Source organism: Nyctereutes procyonoides, unplaced genomic scaffold (assembly GCF_905146905.1).
Source record: "Nyctereutes procyonoides isolate TBG_1078 unplaced genomic scaffold, NYPRO_anot_genome, whole genome shotgun sequence".
NCBI lineage: Eukaryota > Metazoa > Chordata > Mammalia > Carnivora > Canidae > Nyctereutes > Nyctereutes procyonoides.
In genome coordinates this window covers 40,431,418-40,452,015 of record NW_026575043.1, presented here as the reverse complement: position 1 = coordinate 40,452,015, position 20,598 = coordinate 40,431,418, and the positions used below count along the sequence as shown (strand labels likewise).

The 20,598-nt window shown below is 52.5% G+C and overlaps 1 protein-coding gene across 6 annotated transcripts; it reads right to left on the bottom strand.

Annotated features, from left to right (window-relative positions):
* Nucleotides 1–938: 938 nt before the first annotated feature.
* Nucleotides 939–19,841, bottom strand: GAL3ST1 (galactose-3-O-sulfotransferase 1). Of its 6 annotated transcripts, none has more exons than XM_055321998.1 (4): nt 19,695–19,826; nt 11,822–11,896; nt 5,787–5,926; nt 939–5,000 (listed from the first exon to the last, which is right to left on the bottom strand). In XM_055321998.1, exons 3-4 carry the CDS (start codon nt 5,915–5,917, stop codon nt 3,863–3,865), a joined length of 1,269 nt encoding a protein of 422 aa, XP_055177973.1. In that variant the 5' UTR covers nt 5,918–5,926; nt 11,822–11,896; nt 19,695–19,826; the 3' UTR covers nt 939–3,862. The 6 variants fall into 6 exon arrangements, with proteins under 6 accessions (XP_055177973.1, XP_055177975.1, XP_055177972.1 ...); XM_055322000.1 differs by lacking the exon at nt 19,695–19,826 and adding an exon at nt 12,497–12,582 and having other exon boundaries at nt 939–4,997; XM_055321997.1 differs by lacking the exon at nt 19,695–19,826 and adding an exon at nt 12,497–12,580.
* Nucleotides 19,842–20,598: the final 757 nt, after the last annotated feature.

The window sequence follows — 20,598 nt, the reverse complement described above, 5'->3', positions numbered from 1 at the left end:
CAAGATCAAGAGTTGGACACTTAACTGACTATACCATCCAGGGCACCTCTCCTGTCTTCCCTCCTCCCTCCCTCCTTCTTTTTCTTTCTTTCTTTCTCTCTTTCTCTCTGTCTCTTTTTCTTTCTTTCTTTCTTTCTTTCTTTCTTTCTTTCTTTCTTTCTTTCTTTCTTTCTTTCTTTCTTTCTTTTCTCTCCTGTCTTAACATTTATTTAAAACTGGGATGCCTGGGTGGTTCAGTGGTTGAGCATCTGCTTTCAGCTCAGGGCTTGATCCCGGAGTCCTGGGATCGAGTCCTGCATCAGGCTCCCTGCAAGGAACCTGCTTCTCCCTCTGTCTGTGTCTCTGCCTCTCTCTGTGTGTCTCTCATGAATGAATAAATCTTTTAAAAAATCTTAAAAAAAACATTTATTAAAAACTGACTGTGTGCCCAGCACTGACCTGGGCACTAGAGATCAATTGTGTCAGGACAAATGAAGATCGTGTCCTAGATGGGCATACCGTCAGGGCCTCACAGTCAAGCATATCCACAGTTGTGGCCCTTGATGAGCAGAACTGAGATGGGGGCCCAGAGGCCCTAAGCTAGCTTGTGAGTGGGGCTCTCAGGGCAGAATGTCCAGAGGAGGTGGCAGACCTTGTTTGAAGTCACTTAGCAATGTTAGGCATGTAACAGGAAGGGGGCCTTATGGTAGAGAGAACAGCATGTGCAAAGCCGCAGATGTGTGTAGCTGCATGGCTTCTCCCCAAGTGTGAGGGAGACTATGGAGGACTCAGAGCAGAGAATGACCTCTGGCTGCAGATGGGTCACAGGGGCAAGCCTGGGGAAGGGAGTCCAGGCAAGGGACAGAGACCTGACCCAGAGCTAGGACGGGGCACAGAGGATACGTTCGTGTCCTGGGGCTGCTGTAACAAAGTGCCACAAACTGGATGGCTTAAAACAACAGAAATTTATTCTTTCACAGTTCTGCAGGCTGGAGGTCTGAAATCAAGGTGTCAGCGGGGGCATGTTCCCTCTGAGACTCTGGGTAGAATCCTTCACTGCCTCTTCTTGGCTTCTGGAGGTCATTGTCAGCCCTTGGCATTCCTTGGCTTGTTACTGCATCATGCCGACCTTTGCCCATCTTCACGTGGCGTTGTCTCTGTGTGCCTGCATCTACACAGGACATCGCCACTTCTTATAAGGACACCTGCCGGCCGTATTGGATTAGGACCCACCCTAATGACTTCATCTAAACTTGATTACATGTACAAAGACCCTATTTCCAAATAATATCAGTCATAGGGAACTGGGGGTTAGGACTTCAACATATCATGTAGAGGTTACAATTCATCCCATAACAGAGAGAAACAGGTAGTTCCACTGAATTTCTCCCAGGGGACAGCCATGACCTTTGCTCTGGCTTTCACCTGTAGGCTCGGGCCCAACTATGGGTGCCCCCAGCCCTCCAGCAGCAGGGAATGTCCTGACCAGTTAAGACCAAACTTTGCACCATGGCACCCTCTGCTGCCCAGGTGTGGCAAGAGCATACTGACTCCTGCAGGCTATAAGCAGGAGAGCCCCTTGGAGACTTCATCCATTTTCAACCATGGAAAGTCCCAAGGCTGAGGTGGCCATCTGGAATAGCTCTGAATGTCTGGAGGCTGCAAGCACCAGCCCTTGGTGTCCGGCTGACCTGGGTTTGCAACCTGCCTCTATGGCTGCCTGGCTGGGTGACCCAGGCTTGTTGCTCAGCTTCTCTGTGTTTTGGTCGCCTTCTCAGGAGAGCAAATGTTCCCATATGGCACAGAGCTGAGCACAGAGTGCCAGGCAACTTCTCATTGTTAAAATATTAATTATGTTAATAAACGAGTTAATAATCCTAATGTTCTTAAAATGAACCAGGCAGATAGTAAATGCTAATGGAGCAATATATATTCTTGGCATCTACTCTTTGCCAGATTTATTCTCCTTGGATCCCTAAGGGTTTAGAAGTTCCAATATTAATAATAAATAATTTGATGACATATATTATTATTGACATTTTAGGCCATTAAGAGTCCAAAGAAATAAAATTATGGGGTTCCACAAACCCAAGATATTATCATATTGCACTAAGTCACATCTCTCTTTGATTTATCAAAAGTGTGCATGGGGGGGGGAGATTATCTCATGAATTTGGGATCAATAATATCTTAGCTATTCTCTTTCTTTTTTTTTTCTTTCTTTCTCTTAGTTCTCTCCATATGAACCAAAGGCTTCAAAGATGTGCTTATTTCTTGCTGCCAAGATCTTTAGGAGGGTGCAGGCAGTGGCTCCAGGGAGCTGGTGGGTCCAAAACTCTCCCAGACTGAACAACTATTCTGGTTGCCCAGAACTGAGGAGTAGTCTGGGATGTGGGAACTTTCAGTGCAAAAACTGGGACAGTCCTAGGATACTGAGACAGTTGGTCACCCTAACTTCTTCCCACCCTGCTTGGATCAGAAACTCACTCCCAGGAAAAAGACTGATTCAAACCCAGGGAAGGGTTAAGAGCTGACAAATTCAGCTTGAAATCCGGTTCTGGCACCAGTTAGATGTGTGACCTCGGGTAAATCCCTTAACCTCTCTGAGCTTTGGACTATAAAGCTAGGATGTTGTGGATATTCAGATAAGGTGTACAAGTACTTGGCTTGGAGCCTGGTACAGACAGTTCTCCAATAAAATCATTTGGTTCTGCCTTTCATGTCTGGCTGCTGACTCCTAGTTAGAGACCCATGACTCCTGTGCCCCAGAAAGTGCCCTTGTCCCCCTGGAGAGGCCAAGGGAGACAGATGGTTAGAGCTGATGCATCCTCACTCTGCTGCAAGGGGTTTGGGGTCCCAGAGAGAAGGTTAGTTTTGGGTCTGATGGGTACCTGCAACGTGACCTCAGGCAAGTCCTTTCTGATCTCTCTCAGAATGTCAATTCCCACAGCGATAAAATGGGATGGTAACTGTGCCTGCCTCAAAGGGTGATTGTGAGGATTAGTGAGATTATACAAGGAACCCTCAGCCTGGGCCCAGGGCCTGCTGCTCAATGCTACACCAAGGATTTCCCACCTCCCTGTCACACACACACACACACACACACACACACACACACACACACACAGACTCTCTTGTTCTGGCTGTACACTCCATCCTCCCTGGCCCCCGTTCCAGTCCTACCACTTGCTATGTGATCTTGGCCAAATGACTTGCCCGCTCTGAGCTCCTTTCTTCAACTCTGGCATGAGGAAATATGGCAGTTCTCACATTACTGAATTTTGATGAAGATGAATTGAGATAACCCAGTTAGCCTAATGCTGGACACATAACCAGTGTTCAGTTGGAGTAAGTGACCGGTAGAGCCTCAGGATGATCACACAAACGATCTTCCAGGTCTTGGTAGCTCATGGGAGTCCTTCAGCCACACAGGGCTGCAGCATGTAAGGGGTGCTCATCACACCGTGCCTGACACCCCCGCTCTGTCCACAGACACACTCAGGCACCCGCCATGCTCTCTTGCGGGCCCTCCTCCCACCATCCTCATCAGTCACCTCCCACCCAGGGCCCCACCAGTCAGCACCACTGAGGCTGATTAACAAAAAACACAACATGAAATTCCTTTACTTCTGAAGTCTCCCCTTTAAGGGGAGGCAGGAAATAGAACATTCTTTTTTGGAGGGAAGGGAATTTAACTCTTTAAAAAGCTATAATTAGTCAAATACGGACCTCAGGCTCTGTGTGCCAGGGGCCCAGTCCCGGCCGCCCGAGCCCCGGCAGCAGCCCCACCTCACCCCGGAGCCGGGGTGGCACCAGGAGGGCCCCTGCCCCGCCCCTCCTCTGCGATCCAGCGGGCAGAGGGGGACTGGCGGCCGGCGGGATGTCACCACCTCAGAAAGTCCCGGATGAGCTTCCAGAGCTTAGTGACCCACAGATTAACGCCGAGGTCCATCAGGTACTGGATCTCCGGCGTGAGCATGCGACGGCAGAGCTGCGCGTGCCGCTGCCCGATGCTCTTCTTGAGGTTGTAGCCCAGGATGGACTTGGCGCCCAGCGGCTGCCAGGGCTGCATGGCCGAGTCCTGGATGGCGGCGGCGTCCACGGCCCGGCCCCCGTCAATGCAGATGCGCCGCATGCGCTCGTTGGCGTGCCGCAGGGCGGCCACCTCGCGGGCCATGCGCTCCCGCCCGAAGGCCTCCACCTTGCGCCAGAAGCTGGCGTTGAAGTGACGGTAGAGGCGGGCGTCCAGCACATTCCAAGCCGTGGCGCGCCGGTACAGGTCCCCCGAGAGGCGCGGCACGGCCGATGCGCGGCGGGCATTGAGCTTGAAGTAGAGCACGTCCTCCAGCTCCCAGCACAGCAGGTCCTTGAGCAGCACCAGGGACTCGTCGAAGTACTCCTGCAGGAGCACCAGGTGGAAGCGGCGCTCCACCTCCAGGATGTGCTCCTGCACCTGCGGGTTGCCGGGGTCCAGGCCGCTGTCGTAGCCCAGGTCGAAGAAGAGCAGGTTGCGGAGGTAGTGGGCGTTGTAGCCGTTGGGGTCATAGTAGCGGTCTGGGTCCTGCAGGAACTCGGCCAGCTTGTCGCGGCCCGAGAGCTTCCACGTGAAGGGCACCACCGAGCCGAAGTAGTGGAAGGAGGACTCGAAGAGGCGGGCGGGGTCGCGGAGCACGGTGATGAAGGTGGCGTTGGGCGGCACCAGGCCCCGGACCTCGTCGTAGTGGAAGCGCATGTGGTTGCAGATGATGTTGAAGCAGGCCCCGGGCCGGTAGTCCTGCACCAGGCTGCGGGCGAAGAAGGCGGGGTAGTCGAAGTCGTTGCGGCCATTGGGGAAGGCGAACTTGAGCCCGTGCTTCTGGCCAAAGCGGAACAGGATGTTGAGCAGCGTGCTGCTGGCCGTCTTGTGAGTCTTCATGAACACGATGTTGCGCCGGGGCTGGCACCCTCCCGCAGAGCCGTTGGCTGGGGTCAGCGCCTCTGGCTCACCCGGGGAGCAGGGCGCTGTGCCCTCTGGGGTCCTGCTGTGGAGGGAATGTGGGGAGAGTCTCAGGGGGCTGCTGGGGCCCTCCGGACTTGGAAACCCCAACCAGCACCCTGGTCCAAAGATGGGGGTCATTGGCCATGGTGGTAGCAGGGGAGCCAGGACAGGAGGCCCTGATGCTCAGGTGGGTGGTTTGGTCTCTTTGGCCTCACTCTCCTCATCTATGAAATAGGGACAATAACACACCCAATCTGTGGTGTTGGGAGGAGGTCAAAGTGAGACAAACTCCCTGGTTCTTGTCTCATTCATGGCCACCACATCGTACATTAGCATTAGCTGGGACCACATGAGATTCTGCAGCTCATTGTTTGACCAAATATAGTCAATGATCAGTAGTTTCCTCTAGTTCAATTTAATACCATCACCTAAGAGCACAAACCAGGTCAGGCCTGGGCTGAGCAGCCCCATGAGAAGGTGGGAGAGCCTCATGGTTAGGAGCCAGGCTTGGAGGCAGGCAGATCCCAGTCTGAATCTGGGCCCTGTGCCAGCTGAGTTCTCTTGGACAAGTCACCCCCACCTCCCAGCCCCATTGGAGCCTTAGATGAGGATAATCCCAGCCATGTATACAGGCAGCTTTGATCCTCATGCTCCATGAGGCAGGCTCTGTTATTATGCCCACTTCATAGAGGAAGACACTGAGGCCCAGGGTTACACAGTGACCTCTGCCCTCAGCACAATTTCTGCAGCACAGCATGATGCAGGGTAGTGCACAGGGTGCCCCTTCACCCCAATCCCCACCCCTTGGCCCCCCAGGAGGGCCACTCACGTGGAGGCCAGGCCAGCGTGAAGAGGGGGTACAGCATAGGAGTACAGTAGCAGCAGGAAGCTGGTGAAGAGAGCTCCCAGGACCAGCCCCTTGGCCATGGACACCCAGCGCTTCTTCTGCGGCAGCGGCATCTCAGACACCTGTGGGGATCACAGAGCAGGGAAAGCATTAGGAGGCTAGCCCTAGGGAGCCTCTGCTGCTGCCCCAGGCCTGGCGGGGTGGAGGACAGCCTTCAACATGGGGACTGGCCTTTGCCGGCTCTGTGGCCCTCCAGCAAGGTCCACATAGGGACAGAGACAAACACATGAAGAGATATAGCGACAGGGTTGCAGACAGAGACGATGGGCAAAGCCAATGCAGAGAGAGACTGCAGAGTGGGGCAGAAAGAAGGTTCTACTGCTTGGTTCAGTTTTAATTTTTAAGCTAAGGGGTAGAGTGGGTACCTGGGTGTCACTAGCTTTATCTGTTTTGGGGCTTCATAATGAAATAGTTTTTTTAAAGGATTTTATTTATTTATTTAAGAGAGAGAGAACGAGCAAGAGGGAGGGGCAGAGGGAGAGGGAGTAGCAGACTTTCCACTGAGCAGGAAGCCTGATGTAAGACTTGATCCCAGGACCCCGGGATCATGACCTGAGCTGAAGGCAGACGCTTAACTGATGAGCCACCCAGATGCCCCTGAAATCATTTTCTAAGACAGAAGATCTTCTCCCTGTGCCCTGTCCCTCCAGTCCTGGGATCAGGGCCATTTCCAAGGAGGGGTTAGTGGCCTCCCAGGGCCTGAATCTCTCACCTTTCAAAATCTCAAACCCAACCAGCACCACCTGTTCTCCTGCCCCCCTTCCAAGCTGCCCAGTGAAGGGCTGAGGCTTCTCATCTGTTTTCACTAGTCTCTGTATCCCTGAGTCTGTAGGGAAGGAGAAAACTGAGGCTTAAAATGAGGAAGGAGAGGGTTCAGGTCACACAGCCAGACCTCTGCCCACAAACCTTCCTCTCTGATTGCCAGCAGGCAGGGCACCCAGGTAAATCTGAATTATAGATAAACAATAAAATTTGTGTAATTTTATTTTTTAAGATTTATTTATTTTAGAGAGAGTGGGAGCAAAAGCAAGCAAGCCTGGGGAAGGGTGGAAGGAGAGGAAGAGAGAAACTTGAGCAGACTCCTTGGTGAGCTTGGGAGCCCAGTGCAGAACTTGATCTCAAGATCCTGAGATCATGACCAGAGCTGAAACCAAGAGTTAGTCACTCAGCCGACTATGCCACCCAGGTGCCTTTATCTATTTATTTTTAATTTTATTTATTCATTTTAGAGAGAGAGAGAGAGTCCATGAGCATGGGGAGGGGCAGAGAGAGGAAGAGAGAATGTGAAGCAAACTCCATGCTGAGCACAGAGCCCGAGGTGGGGCTCGATCCCACAACCACGAGATCATGACCTGAGCCAAAACCAAGAGTCAGACGCTTAACCAATGAGCCACCCAGGGGGGTGAGCCACTCAGCCCCAAAATTTAATTTTGATATTGTGCAGGACATACCAAAAACTATTCAATATTTATCTGAGAATTAAACTGGGTGTCCTTTTTTTTTTTTTTCCAGTTTGTTTTGGGTTTGTGGAGAAGTTTTAGGTCCTAGTCTTTTGGTCTAACTGTGGCAACCCTAACAGCAAGGGCCTGATGGAGGCATGGCATGGGAGCCCAGGAGAGAGCTGGGGCTTGGGGTGCCTTCCTATCTCCCCTTAGCTCTAAGATCAGGGCACAAAATTTTCCACTCTGGTTCTGACATGTGCTGCATTGGGACCTCTGAGGCTATAAGAAGTCATGCAGGCTGCCCCGTGACCACACAACATGGCACGTCCCCACCATCCCTGGGGGAAGAGACTAAATAGCCTGACTGGAGGAGGACCCCACATACTTCCCTCTGGGAAAGTTACCCAGCAACACCCACTCCGGGCCCCACTTCACCAGCTAGCACCAGTCCCAAGTCTTCTGCTCATTATCTAGAATTTTCTCATCACAGGTAAGGACATGAAGAAGCAGTCTGCCTAGGAAGAAACTATGCATGAGGGGATTTGGCCTCCTTCATGACAAGGATGTATCCCTGTTAATTCTCAAGTGGGCAAGTCAGAGATAAATGAGAAAGGGAGAGGATGTTTCCAGAGGGCAGATCCTTCTATCAAAGGGGGAAGGCCGAAGTGCTCCAAATTCCAACTATTCTACAGAAACACTTGGGTACAGTCACTCATGTAATGGTGTTCATGGCAGCTTGGTCAGAAATTTAAAAAATTAGAAAAGATCTCAGTTTCCATCAGTGAGAGGCTGTTACACAAACCAAGGCCTATTCCCAGATGGAGTCCTCTGTACCCATTAACAAGACAGAGCTAAGGGGATTGGTTCAAAAACACATCATGATCTATTAATATGAAAAAAGAAAGTTCCAGGGGCACCTGGGTGGCTCAGTGATTGAGCGTCTGCCTTTGGCTCAGGTTGTGATCCTGGGGTCCTAGGATCAAGTTCCACATCGGGCTCCCTATAGGGAGCCTGCTTCTCCCTTAGCCTATGTCTCTGCCTCTCTCTGTGTGTCTCTCATGAATAAATCTTACAAGAAGAAGAAGAAGAGAAGAAGAAGAAGAAAGTTCCAGAATACTAAGGAACTTCCCCAGATCCATATATGTATACATGTAGGCCCAGAAACAACTGGAAGACAGTATTCTAAATTTTAGCAGTAGTGATCCTCTGCATAGCTAGGAAAGGGGTATATAAGGGAATATTTTTCTACATTATGTTCTGTAACAGCTGCTTTTTAAAAAGGAGTACGTGGGGATCTCTGGGTGGCTCAGCAGTTTAGCACCTGCCTTTGGCCCAGGGTGTGATCCTGGAGTCCTGGGATTGAGTCCCACGTCAGGCTCCCTGCATGGAGCCTGCTTCTCCTATGTCTCTGCCTCTCTCTTTCTCTCTGTGTCTCTCATGAATAAATTAATACAATCTTTAAAAAAATAAAAAGGGAGTATGTTTTTTTTAATAAATTAATTTTTATTGGTGTTCAGTTTACCAGAGTATGTATTTTTTAATTAAAAAAGGCAATAAAATATTTAATATATATATTTTTAAAGATTCTATTTGTTTATTCATGAGAGACACAGAGAGAGAGGCAGAGACACAGGCAGAGGGAGAAGCAGGCTCCATGCAGGGAGCCCGACGTGGGACTGGAATCCGGGTCTCCAGGATCACGCCCTGGGCTGAAGGCAGCGCTAAACCGCTGAGCCACCCGGGCTGCCCTATTTAATATATTTACACGATAGGTCATAAAGAATGCAAGGTAGGGTAAGGTGGCTAGCCAGTCTGGTCATGGAGGGGGAAGTGCTGACCCCAGGGTCTGGAGGCCCCAGTTTCTCATCTGTAAAATAGGGAAGCTGAAATCCGCCCCCTCACTGGCTCTTTCAGAGATGGAGTAGGCAAAGCAATGAGCACATAATTATCTCTCAAAAGAGCGTTAGCTGTTTCTCTCCTCAGCTCCTAGGACCTGCTCCTGGCCTCAGTCTTTGTCACCCTCAGGGTGGGCTCCCCTGAACTAGGAGTGGCTACTGCCCCTTCCCCAGCACAAACCAGCTCCACACATCCAGTGCCCCAACTGGGCTCCTGCCCCCTGGGGGCCCAGTGAAAAACAGGGCAGCGCCCTGGGCCAGGCCAGAGGCTCAAACTTGGACCCAAACCCTGAGTGGGGCCCGAGACCTCAGATTCTCTGACTTTAAAACAGGGAAGGGGTAAAATCCAGGCCCTCCCCAAATCCCCAGGGCCCCCTCCTGCTCCAGTAGCCTCACTCACCAGGGCACTTTCCGGAAATCTAGGAAGCTGATGGCAGAGGTTCTAGGTAGAGACCCAGCAGCAGGGGGCAGACCAGCTTCCCAGAACCACCACTCAGGCTCCACCTAGCTGGGCCTGGGACAGCGCCCCCATCCCTCCATCAGGGTTTTGCTCATTCATTTTTTTCCCTCTCCACTTGGGCTTCCTGAAACCATGCCTGCCCTCAGGTTTCAATATATATATATATATATATATATATATATATATATATATATATATATATATATTAGATTTTATTTATTCGTGAGAGACAGACAGAGAGAGAGAGAGGCAGAGACACAGGCAGAGGAGAAGCAGGCTCCACGCAGGGAGCCTGATGCGGAACTCGATCCCAGGACTCCAGGATCACGCCCTGAGCCAAAGGTGGCGCTAAACCGCTGAGCCACCCGGGCTGCCCTCAGGTTTCACTTTTGAGCCCCTGCTATGAGCCAGGCCTTGGGCAGGGGTTTCTCTAGAGCATCTCACTGTTTCTGCTCAGGTATCCTAGCAGGCTGACCCCACTGTCTCCCCTAATTTGCAGACAGGAAAAATGAGTTTCCAGGAGGGGATGTGACTTGCCCAGGGTCATTCAGCAAGGCAGGAGGTAGGGCTGGGATTCAAGCCGAAATCTGTTGGCCTCCAATAGGCAGCTTCCAGCTTTGTCCATGGCAGCCCCTCCCTGACATGTCCCAGGCCCTGTCCTAAGCCCGTGGGAAGTGTGTGTGCCATCAAAAGATCCATCACAGGAGTCAACGAGTGGCTAATGGGACTCTGTCCCAGTAGTACAGCAGGCAGCCAGGATGAATAACAGAGAAACACAGGGGACCTAGGTGTCCCGAGGCATTTGGGGCTGGTGGTTCCCTTCCTGCCTGGCCTCTGTGAACTTGAACATGCTGCTCAGCCTCTCAGTCTTAGCCTGCTTATGTGTACAAAGAACACACAACATCAAGATCGGGGCAAACAGGGCCCTTGGTGATCACAGGCAGAGTCCCTGGGTAGACCGAGGTCCAGAGATGGGCTGGCTGGCAGCCGGGAGCCTAGCTGAAAGGAATAGTCATGAGACTGAGATTTGAATGAGAGAACGGATGTACACAGGCAGAGATCAATACATATTAATTATTATTATCATCACCATTGAGCAGGGCCCAGTTTCCCAGGCCCAGGCTTGTGGGAGGAGAGATTCCCTCCATGCCCAGCTTCAGGCAAGCCTGAAGATAACTCATCCCTGAGCTTTTGGAGCCTGGCACCAGATAAATGGTTGATGAATAACCCCCATGACCCTCAGGGCAGAATGTGACCGGGCTAACATAACTGTGAGAGCCCCGTGTGTGAGTCACACATCTGAGAGCCATCTGGAGCCAGCACCTTGGAGCCAGGAACCTGGGTTTGAAACCCAGTTCTGCTGCTTCCTTTCTGTGTGCCCTAGGCAAGGCTGTGTCATTCTCTGGATCTCAGTTTCTCCTCCAAAACGTTGATGCCAACTCCCTCTCCCTCCATCACAGGGTGCTGTACAGATTTTCTCCGTCTCACAAGGAAAGTATCCAGTACACGGCTGGTACAGAGCGGACACTCCCGGGACATGGGCTGCCAACATTATTATTATCATCATGACTGCCCTCCTAGGGTCATGGGCCCTTCTAGGTGTGTGTCCACTGGCCCATGATGGAGGCTTGCAGTCAGCTGACAGCACCAGGTCCAAGGCCATGGGGTACCAAGGACAGTTTCAGTGTGGCCTGACCCTCACAGCCTCCAGTCTGGAAGACAGCGCAGCAGGGAGGCTAAGGCTCAGAGAGGGCAGGGCCACCCTCAAGGTCAGCATACCAGCAGCAGGCAGAACTAGAACCGGGGTCTTTCCTCCTCTACCTATGGTGGTGACAGTTCCAGGCACTCAGGGCCGATGGTCCAGCCTCCCTAGCCTACCCCATCTATTCTTATCCTTCTTGGATATCATAGCTACATCATGCTCCATCTGTGCTGACAGCTGGCTCCAGGCCAGGCCCAGCAATCCTCCCATTCGGTTGGACCAGCACCCTCTAGAGAATGAAGGAGAAATAGGACTCATCCCCACAGCATGCACGTAGGGAAACCGAGCCCAGGATGGTAAACCTTCCGTCCTGCAGCATCACTACCAGGCAGGCCTGGGTCCCAGGTGTCCTGCTCCCCCAGGGGCCCCTGGGCAGGGGCGGAGAAAGACACACTCACCTTGGGCCGTGGCTGGCAGCCCCCTTCCTCTCCCTGTCTGAGCCCCGTCTGATTCTCAGGCTGCCTCTGTGGTCACTGGGAAACAAGAACGCTCCAATGACACCCAGCAGTATTCTGGCTGGCTCCCTCATGCTCCAGCGGGTGTGAATATTCATGAGTTCCCTCCCTGGGGATAGCAGGTGGCATGTGTCTGTACCTTGCAGGTGCTGCCCTGGCCCTCCGCCAGGGGCACCCTCTGGGTGGTCCCTGAGTATCTCTAGACCTCAGCAGCCAGGCAGCTCCTTCATCCAAGGACTCAGCAAGGTTCTGGGTGTCCTTGCACCAAGGACACAAGCAGCTGCAGAGCCCTGCAGAGTCCAGGAGAGGCTCAAAGGCCATGGGAATGATGGGGAGGTGAGGGGAGCAGGGAGGCTCATGACTCCTTGAACTGCCCCTCATCTACGTCCCATGGCTCCCCAGGCATTAAGCACCATGATTAGCCCACTCTCCAGGTGAAGAAACCAAGGCTCAGAGAGGTGAACCCACTTGTCCAAGGTCACACAGTTGGCAGGGGACAGTCAGAGCCAGGCAGAAATCCAATGCAGACTTGCCAAATCCCAGCGCTTAATGACACTGACACATAACGAGACCAAGGTTTGTCTTAAACCTGCGGAGCCCTGAGAGCAAGCAACTCACCAAGTCCTCCTGGAACAGAGAACCTGACCCGTTCTGGGAGAATCAGTCTGGTGAGACTTCACCTTCCTCAGCTCCAAGCCCTTCATCAGAGGCAGCACAGATCATGCCTATCCTACCTGCATCCTGTGTGACGGATTGGTGCATGGGACACTGGGGACCAGCTTTGAAGGATGCGGGCCCACTGCAGGTGCCAATTCTTCCCAAGGTCTTGGCAAGAAGAAGTAGTCCTAGGGGCCCTGTCCTAAATCCCAAAAGCCCTGAGGCTCACTTCAAGCACTGAAATCTCTTGCACCCTCCCTCTTAGCTGGGTTTAAGCCTATCTTTGGGTCTGGGTTCGGCTTTGCCATGAACAAAGGATGCCCAGAAAAGCACCCTCACCTCCTTCCCTCGGGCACAGGGGCTCTAGGGAACTAAAGTGTCACCAATGGTTAATAGAAATCATTATTGTGACAGTCCTGTATTTATCCCACACTGAGCACTTTCATAGGTTGAGCAGCTGCCAGCTCCTCCCAGGAAGCAGCAGGCATCTGACACTCCTTGACACTTTGCTCTTTCCTCCATGGCCCTACCCAGCCTGGGAGCAGCCCACAATGCCCCATGAAATACCAGAGTTTAAATAGCCACAGGGAACACCAAGAGTCTATATCTCTCTGGGTACTGGATTGACCTGGGACACTGAATAGAGTTGTTTTATCTGTTCTGGACTGAGCAAGTTTGAAAACAGATAAATGTATGGGGGTGGGTCCAGGCAGAGCGAATATCAAACTGCAGAGAGGTGGTTTATCAGTGTGGACTTTTGACCAAACAGGGTCTGGCCACATGCTCATTATGTGCCATGCATCACATAGGCTCATAATCCTTGCCACTGGAGGCACAGTGACCACCCTACTTCATAGAGGAAGCAAAGGCTCAAGGATGCAACGTGACAAGCCCAGTGTCACAAGAGGTTAAGGATCTTGGGCAAGAGAGAATAGAATTCAGACTCTTGAACAAAAGGCAAGGTCGTGCATGGGGTGGGAAGGCAGGTAAACAAGATCCACGTGAAGCAAAATTTTCTAGAGTAGGAAGCATTGATAGCAGAACCTATGCTCCTAGCCCTGCCAGAGGGTTCTCTTCTCAGGATATCAATAGTGATGTCATCTCTGGCTGTTCTTCCACCCCAGAAAAAAAATTAATTATAAAAGCAGTACATGATAACTGTAAAAAAAAAAAACTCAGACAATTACAGAAAAGTGTATAAAAAAAAATGAAAAGAGCTCCATCCCCAGAGCTCATCACCCTTAAAACTTCAGCACAAGCCTCCCCACGTTTTTTTTTCTGTCTATACCCATACAGGGGATAGAAGGGGTCTCTTTGGGGTAACACATTTTGTTTTTAACTTGCTCCCCACCCCTCCCACATCAATAGATTGTGGCCATCTTTTTGTGACCACAATGAGTTTTAAATTGATCTGTTCCACAGTTATTTAGGGAGCATCTGCACTGTGCCCAGGACTAGGGTTCATGATTCCTGAGCCAGAGTTCTGGGCTCACAGTCCTGGGGGTGGGAGGACCAAGCCGCTGCAGGTGCGGTGATGGCACGTTGGTGGGACTTGCTGGAACATTAACACCTGATCCAGCCTGGGGGTCAGGAAGAGTGTGCTCAGAGAGGCTTCCTGGGCTTAGGGGTCCCTGGTAGCAAAGGTGCTGTGTGTTTTCTGATTTCCAAAAGCAGTTCTCTTTTCTCCCTGAGTACATGGCTAAACTACATTTCCCATCCTCCCCTGTGGTTCAGTGTCCTCATGTGACTGGACTCTGACCAGTGGAATGTGAGCAGAATAATAGCTATTGATGTTAGGTGTGCAGACCTTTTCTGTGGTCTCCTTTCAAGTATGCTGGATGAATGGGGCCATTTCTAACTATCTGGAGATGGGCAGTGCCCTGAGGCTGGTATTCGCATCACCACTCACCAAACACCCAGTTAAATTTCATGAAAATGACAACTAAACTGCCATTGTGTTAAGCCCTTTGGAATTGGGTCTTCTCTGTTACAGCAACTAGCGTTAACTAATGCACTTGTTACCCTGGAATGAGCCAGGCAGAGAAAAAAACATGTGCAAAGACCCAGGGCAATTGAGAAACTAACAAATGTTCAGCTTGGCTGGAGTTTCCAGTATGTGTGTATGTCAGAGGTTGAGTGTGCAGAGGAGACTAGAGGCACAGCCAGAAAGGGGGCAGGGGCAGGCAGGAGATGGAAGGGTCCTGGGAAGCATGCTAAGGGATCTGCTCTGGATCCTGTGGGCAATGGGGAACCCTGGAAGGTCTTCAGCAGAGAAGTGAGGAAATGGGATTCCCATCAGGCTGCTGGATGGAAAATTGAACTGTAGGGCTGGGAATGACTGGGAGAAGCCAGCACCCTTGACAGTGGTTGTTATAGCTGTCCAGGTATGAAATGACCTGGACCAAGAAGGCTGGGAATGAACTGGAACCATCCTGTTCCAGTTCATAGACAGAGACATTTGGTGAGTGAGGTGAGGGTGTGGAGCGGTGGGAAGAAGCCCTGTTGGGATGACTGGCTGGCTGGGACTGTAGCTAGTCTCTGAGTGGGGGAGGCTAAGAGAAAGATATGTTTAGTTGGGGGTGGGTAGCCAATGTCAGTTTCAATTTAGGACAAGTTGAGTCTGGGGGATGTGTGGGACGCTTGTAGAATATGCAAAGAGCAATATGATTCCTTACCTGGAGCACAAGAGGGAGATCTTAGGAGAAAGAGATTGGGAGCCATGGGCACAGAAGTAGAAAGTGAGGTCAGAGAAGCAGATGGAATCAGGAGAGAAAGGGGAAGGAAGGAGAAGAGAGCAGGGAGGGTGAGGATCCCCCAAGGAGATAAAGATAAAAGGCCTCTAAAGCCATTGGCTGGGCAGCCCCGATGGCTCAGTGATTTGGCACTGCCTTCAGCCCGGGGCGTGGTCCTAGAGACCCGGATCGAGTCTGAGTCCGAGTCCCACGTCAAGCTCTTGCATGGAGCCTGCTTCTCCCTCTGCCTGTATCTCTGCCTCTGTGTGTGTGTGTGTGTGTGTGTGTGTGTGTGCGCCTTTCATGAATAAGTAAATAAAAAATCTTTTAAAAATAAATAAATAAATAAATAGATAAATAGACAAATAAATAAATAAATAAATAAAACCATTGGCTGTAGAACATTCTCTGGAACACCACTCCCCATGAACCATTCCCCAACTGACGGGCATCCATGCTGTTTACTCAGTGTGCACACATAGGAACAGGATTCTGGCAGAGTGAAGGGGTGAGAGTGTCCTAGGGCTGTTTTTTATAGCTGGAAGGGAATCTCATGGGGACACTGGAGGAGACTTTTTTTTTTAAGATTTTATTTATTTATTCATGAGAGACACAGAGAGAGAGGCAGAGACACAGGCAGAGGGAGAAACAGGCTCCATGCAGTAAGCCGGAAGCGGGACTTGATCCGGGGTCTCCAGGATCACACCCTGGGCTGAAGGCAGTGCTAAACCACTGAGCCACCTGGGCTGCCCCTGGAGAAGACTTTTAAAAAATACTTTATGTATTAATTTGAAAGACAGAGAGAGTAAGAGAGAGCACAAGTGGTGGGAAGGGAGAAACAGACTACTATAGACTGATGCAGGGCTTAGTCCCAGGACCCCGGGATCATGACCTGAGTCGAAGGCAGACACTCAACTGACTGACTCACCCAGGCACCCCTGGAGGAGACTTTAAAGCTGGAGCAAAAAGACTCTGCCTACAGTGCTCAGACTGCACAACTGACAGCAACTGTTACAGTTCTACAGGTGCCCATCCTCAGACCCAGAAATCCCATCTGTGGCAATTTGTTCACAGAAGACAATCTAACAGGAGATGGGTGCAAAAGGGGAAAGAGAAACAACTTAAATGTCCAACAATAGGAGATGGTTAAAAATATTATATGACATTCACTCCATGGTTTATTATATACTCATTTAAATGATGTCCACAATACATAATGTAGTGAAAAAATGTGTATACATACACATACATATGATTTTGTTTTACAAAGAGTCTGTATTACTTAGGGAAAAAAATTAAAATGAAAAATAAAGATATTTCCATTTTTGAAAAACTGCAGTCTTGCTGGAGGAGAGACGTGGCTAGTCTGAACCATGTCCCACCCTGCTGGGTGACCATAGCCCTATCTGAGCCTCAGCGTCTTCAGTGGGGAAGAGGCATCAGGGGCCTGGAGCAGAGAAGCTGGGAAGCGTGGGCCACACAGTTAAAGGAACGGATGGGAAAGGTTGGCCCTCCATCCAGGAGGGTTGGGACAGAGACCTGCAAGTCCCAGAAGCCTCCTCACTCTGCCCTCTCTGGAGTGAGATGCTGGAGTAGAGATAGGGAGGATCACCCAGGGAGGCCCTTCAGATGAATCCCAACTTGCTGGCTCACAGGACCACCCCTAAACTGTCAGCCCCGACACCTTGCTCCTACTGCCTCCTCAGGCTGGGGGAATGGCTGCCAGCTGGGTCCCAGGTCTGGCAGCAGACTGAGAAGAGGGCAGTGTTCTTTGGTGATTCAGAAGGCACTTTTTGATCTTGCAGGCTTACCCAACTCTACCCTTTCAAATAGCAGCCATACCTAGGGCCTCAACCGACTTCCCAGTGTCATCTGCTAGCTCACAGACAGATGGGAACACTGAAGCTCAGAAACTAGCAGAGAGGGTCTAACTAGCAAAGTCAGAGCTACAAGCAATCTCTTCCCGCTACACCACCTTGTCTGGGCAAAATCACCTCCAGGGCTCAGTTCCCCAAAGTAGCTTGAGAGGGGCAATAACCGAGGTTAACCAAGAAGTCAGTCATTTCTTTATTAGCTTCAAATTACTGAGAACACCAGAGGTAGTAAGTAGGAATTGGTAATATCATTCGCTGTACCTTCTAACATGACTGAAATGTTTTTTAAAGGAACATCATGCACTTGTTTGCATGAAAATAGGTAACAATATAAAGGTTTTTAAAGGTGCTGAGCCCTTACTATGTACAATGCCCTGGATCTGCCCACCTGCCTCTCCCCTCTAGGAGAGGCTGAGATGCTCTGGCTATGAATTCTGACTCTACAAGTCCCCAGTTGAGTGATCTTGGGCAAGTGACTTCCCTTCTCTGAGCCTCAGCTTCTGAAAAATGGGAATATTTTGCCCCTCTCATGGGCTTGCTGTGAGGATCAGAGGCATGCAGAGCCCTTTGCTCATACCTCAGATTGTTATCATGACCCTTCTAGACCCACTTGGCAGGAGAAACAGGACCCACCAGTGCAGACTCCTGGAAGGCAACCCTCCTGATCCAAACCCTCACATTTCCCATGCTCCAGACCCAAGTTCCCTAACACCCAGATTTCACATCGAGGGAAACTGTGGCACAGATAGGCAAGGACTTGCCTAAGGTCCCATGGCAAGTCAGGGCACTGCTGGATCAGGTCTAGGAATGCCCATGCCACCTGGAACTGGCAGGTGGGAAAGGTTTCCTCTGGGACCCCAGTTCTTCCCAACCATCACCCCTCACCTGGTAATTCCTCCAGCCCCCAGCCCACTGATCTCCATGGGCACCTCTGCTCACTCCTGCCCTTTCTATCTAGAGTAGAATAGGGCTCATAAAGGGCGTTGTTCTTCACCATATTCCTCACCCAGTCAAAATGAAGCAAGAAGCCCTTCACAAGCCGGCTGCCATGCCTGGAATTCCACCATCTGTGCCTCATTCTCCTAGGTTAATCATTGCCTCTCACCGGGTGACACCCTGAGTCCCTTGGAGCCCAAAGTGGGGACTGCCAAGGACACACTCCTTTCTTCCTGGGTGACAAGATGGCATCAAACCCATGCTCTCAACAGACCATGCAGGAAGCAGGCAGGCTTCTTTGTCCACAGGGAGCTTCCTTCAGGCAGGGCTCTGCCCAAGTGAGAAGCTCTGAATGAAGCAGCCCGAGGTAGCAGCTGGGAACAGGGCTCTGTTGTCTCTGCTCCCAGGGTAGCAGCCTGCCCACCCTGAGTGTCAGGCAGAGCTGGGAGCTAGGAAGGCAAGTGGGGGAGGGGTCCTGAGCAAGGGGTTTGGGGCAGCACAAGCAGATCCAAGAGCTTAGGACCCCAGAGCAGCAGAGAGGTCTTGAGCAGAGCTCCCATCCTGAGATGCAGGGCTGGGATCTGCATCTGTAGTCAACTCAGCCACCTTTGAATTATGTGTGACCTTGGGCAAGTCACTGAATTGACCTGGTCCTCGGTTTCCCCCTAAGAATAATGGGAATGCCCTCCTTTACAGGACAACATACAGAGCAGCGCTAATAGAGGCTGCTCTGGCCCAGGCCTGCCCATGGCCTTACCCTCTCTGGGCCTCAGGTCACCCCTTTGGCAAAGGAAGAGGTTGGATTCTCCCAACTGGACTGTCTTCCTGAGGATTTTCATGACACCTGTCACCTTGGCAACCCAGGTGATCAGGTGTCAGGCCTGTGGCTCTCTCTTCCTCCCTCCCTCCCTCCCGCTCACTGGTGTGGGTTACTGCAGCCAGATGTGTGATCATCACCTCTCCCGCTCTAGAGGCAGGTGGAAAGAGGGGCACCATTGGCAATAGGCCACAGTCTTGCTCTGTGCTGTGATACTGAGGATGCAGACCAAGCTGGACCCCCTCCTGGGCACCCATCCTGGAAACTCAACTGGCTAGATTTCCTAAGGGCCCTTCCCAGATCTCTCTCCTTGGTGGCCCTGCCCCCGTGTGGTATAGGACAGGGCCTTCTCCAAGCAGAGGGAATCCATCCCTCCCCCGGGCCCCCAGCCCCTGGTCCAAGGCCACCCACTCCCCTTCTAGGAGATCCCTGCCCTTCCTCCCACAGGGCTCAGGCTTCTGTGTCCAAGATTAATCATTAATGGACTTCCAGGTCTAGCCCAGCTCCAGCCCCACCCACTCCATGTCCGAGGACTGGGAAAACCCTGGAGAGGGGGCTGTGAGGAAGAAACCAAGGGCAAGGCACACACCAACGCCCCCCTCCCTGCCCCCAGCGGCCCACCCTCCCCGCCCTCCGTCAGCTGCCAGGGGCCCTCAGGCCCTGGAGCAATTGCGGGGCACTCCCAAACCGCTGGGCTCGGAGTCTGACTCGTGCGGTCCTAGGTCGGAGGTTTGGGCAGTGCGGGCCGCAGCGCCAGGCAGGGCACGAGCAGGCAGTGGGTGCCGGCCCCCAGGACATACCTTGGCCCCGTTGTCCTCGGGCTTGGCGTGGCTGTTTCGGTCCCGGGCCGCGCCGCCCGGGCGCTCACTAGGCGGCGGGGCGAGCCCGCCCGGGCCCCCGGCTCCACCGGGCCTGGACCATGCTCCCGCCGCCGCCGCCGCCGCCGCCGCCGCCGCCGCGCCACAGTCCCTCTGGCCAGGTGCGGCCGCCGGCCGGGCCCGTCCCCCGGTGCTGCGGCCAATAGGCGCCCTGGCCCCGGCCTCCTCCCGGCCCCTCCGCGCCCGCCCGGGGCGCACAGAAGCCGCATTCAGCGTCCCGGAGCGCAGCGCCGCGCCCCCGCCGCCGGCTCAACAAGGCGCGTTTGTCTTGGAAGCGCCAACGGGGCCATTGTCCCACCGCTGGACCCTGAGGCTCGGCTGAGCTCCCAGCCCCGGAAGGGGATTCGAGGGTGCCTGGGAAACGGGGTGGCGTGGTGGTGGTGATGAGGGCAGCCCAGCTCTGGGCAAAGGGAGGTGGCTAGGACGAGTTGTTGAACTTTCACTGGGGGCTCTGGGGCCCTGAATATCCAGTATGGCCTCCTGCTCCCGGGTCAGTACAAGCTGGAGACGTACATTTCAAGGTCCAAATGTGGGTGTGGGGGATGAAGGGGGGTGCCAGAGTCCCTTGAGGGAAGCTCAGGCAAGGGACCCATCTCCAACCAGTCATGGCACTAGGTGGTCTCGGCTGATCCCATCTCTCCGGAGTGTCCTTACAACTGCAGAATGCAGGTGCCCCACCGAGGCCCGCCTCTCTTCAGACCCCAGCTCCCTTCCTCACCCCAGGGGAGGACCAAAGACTGGCACAAATGCCGCCCTGGTTTGGGAATGTGCAGCTCCACCTGTGGGCACCTTGAAATCTGCTGGGCACTCAGCAGAGCTTGGGCTG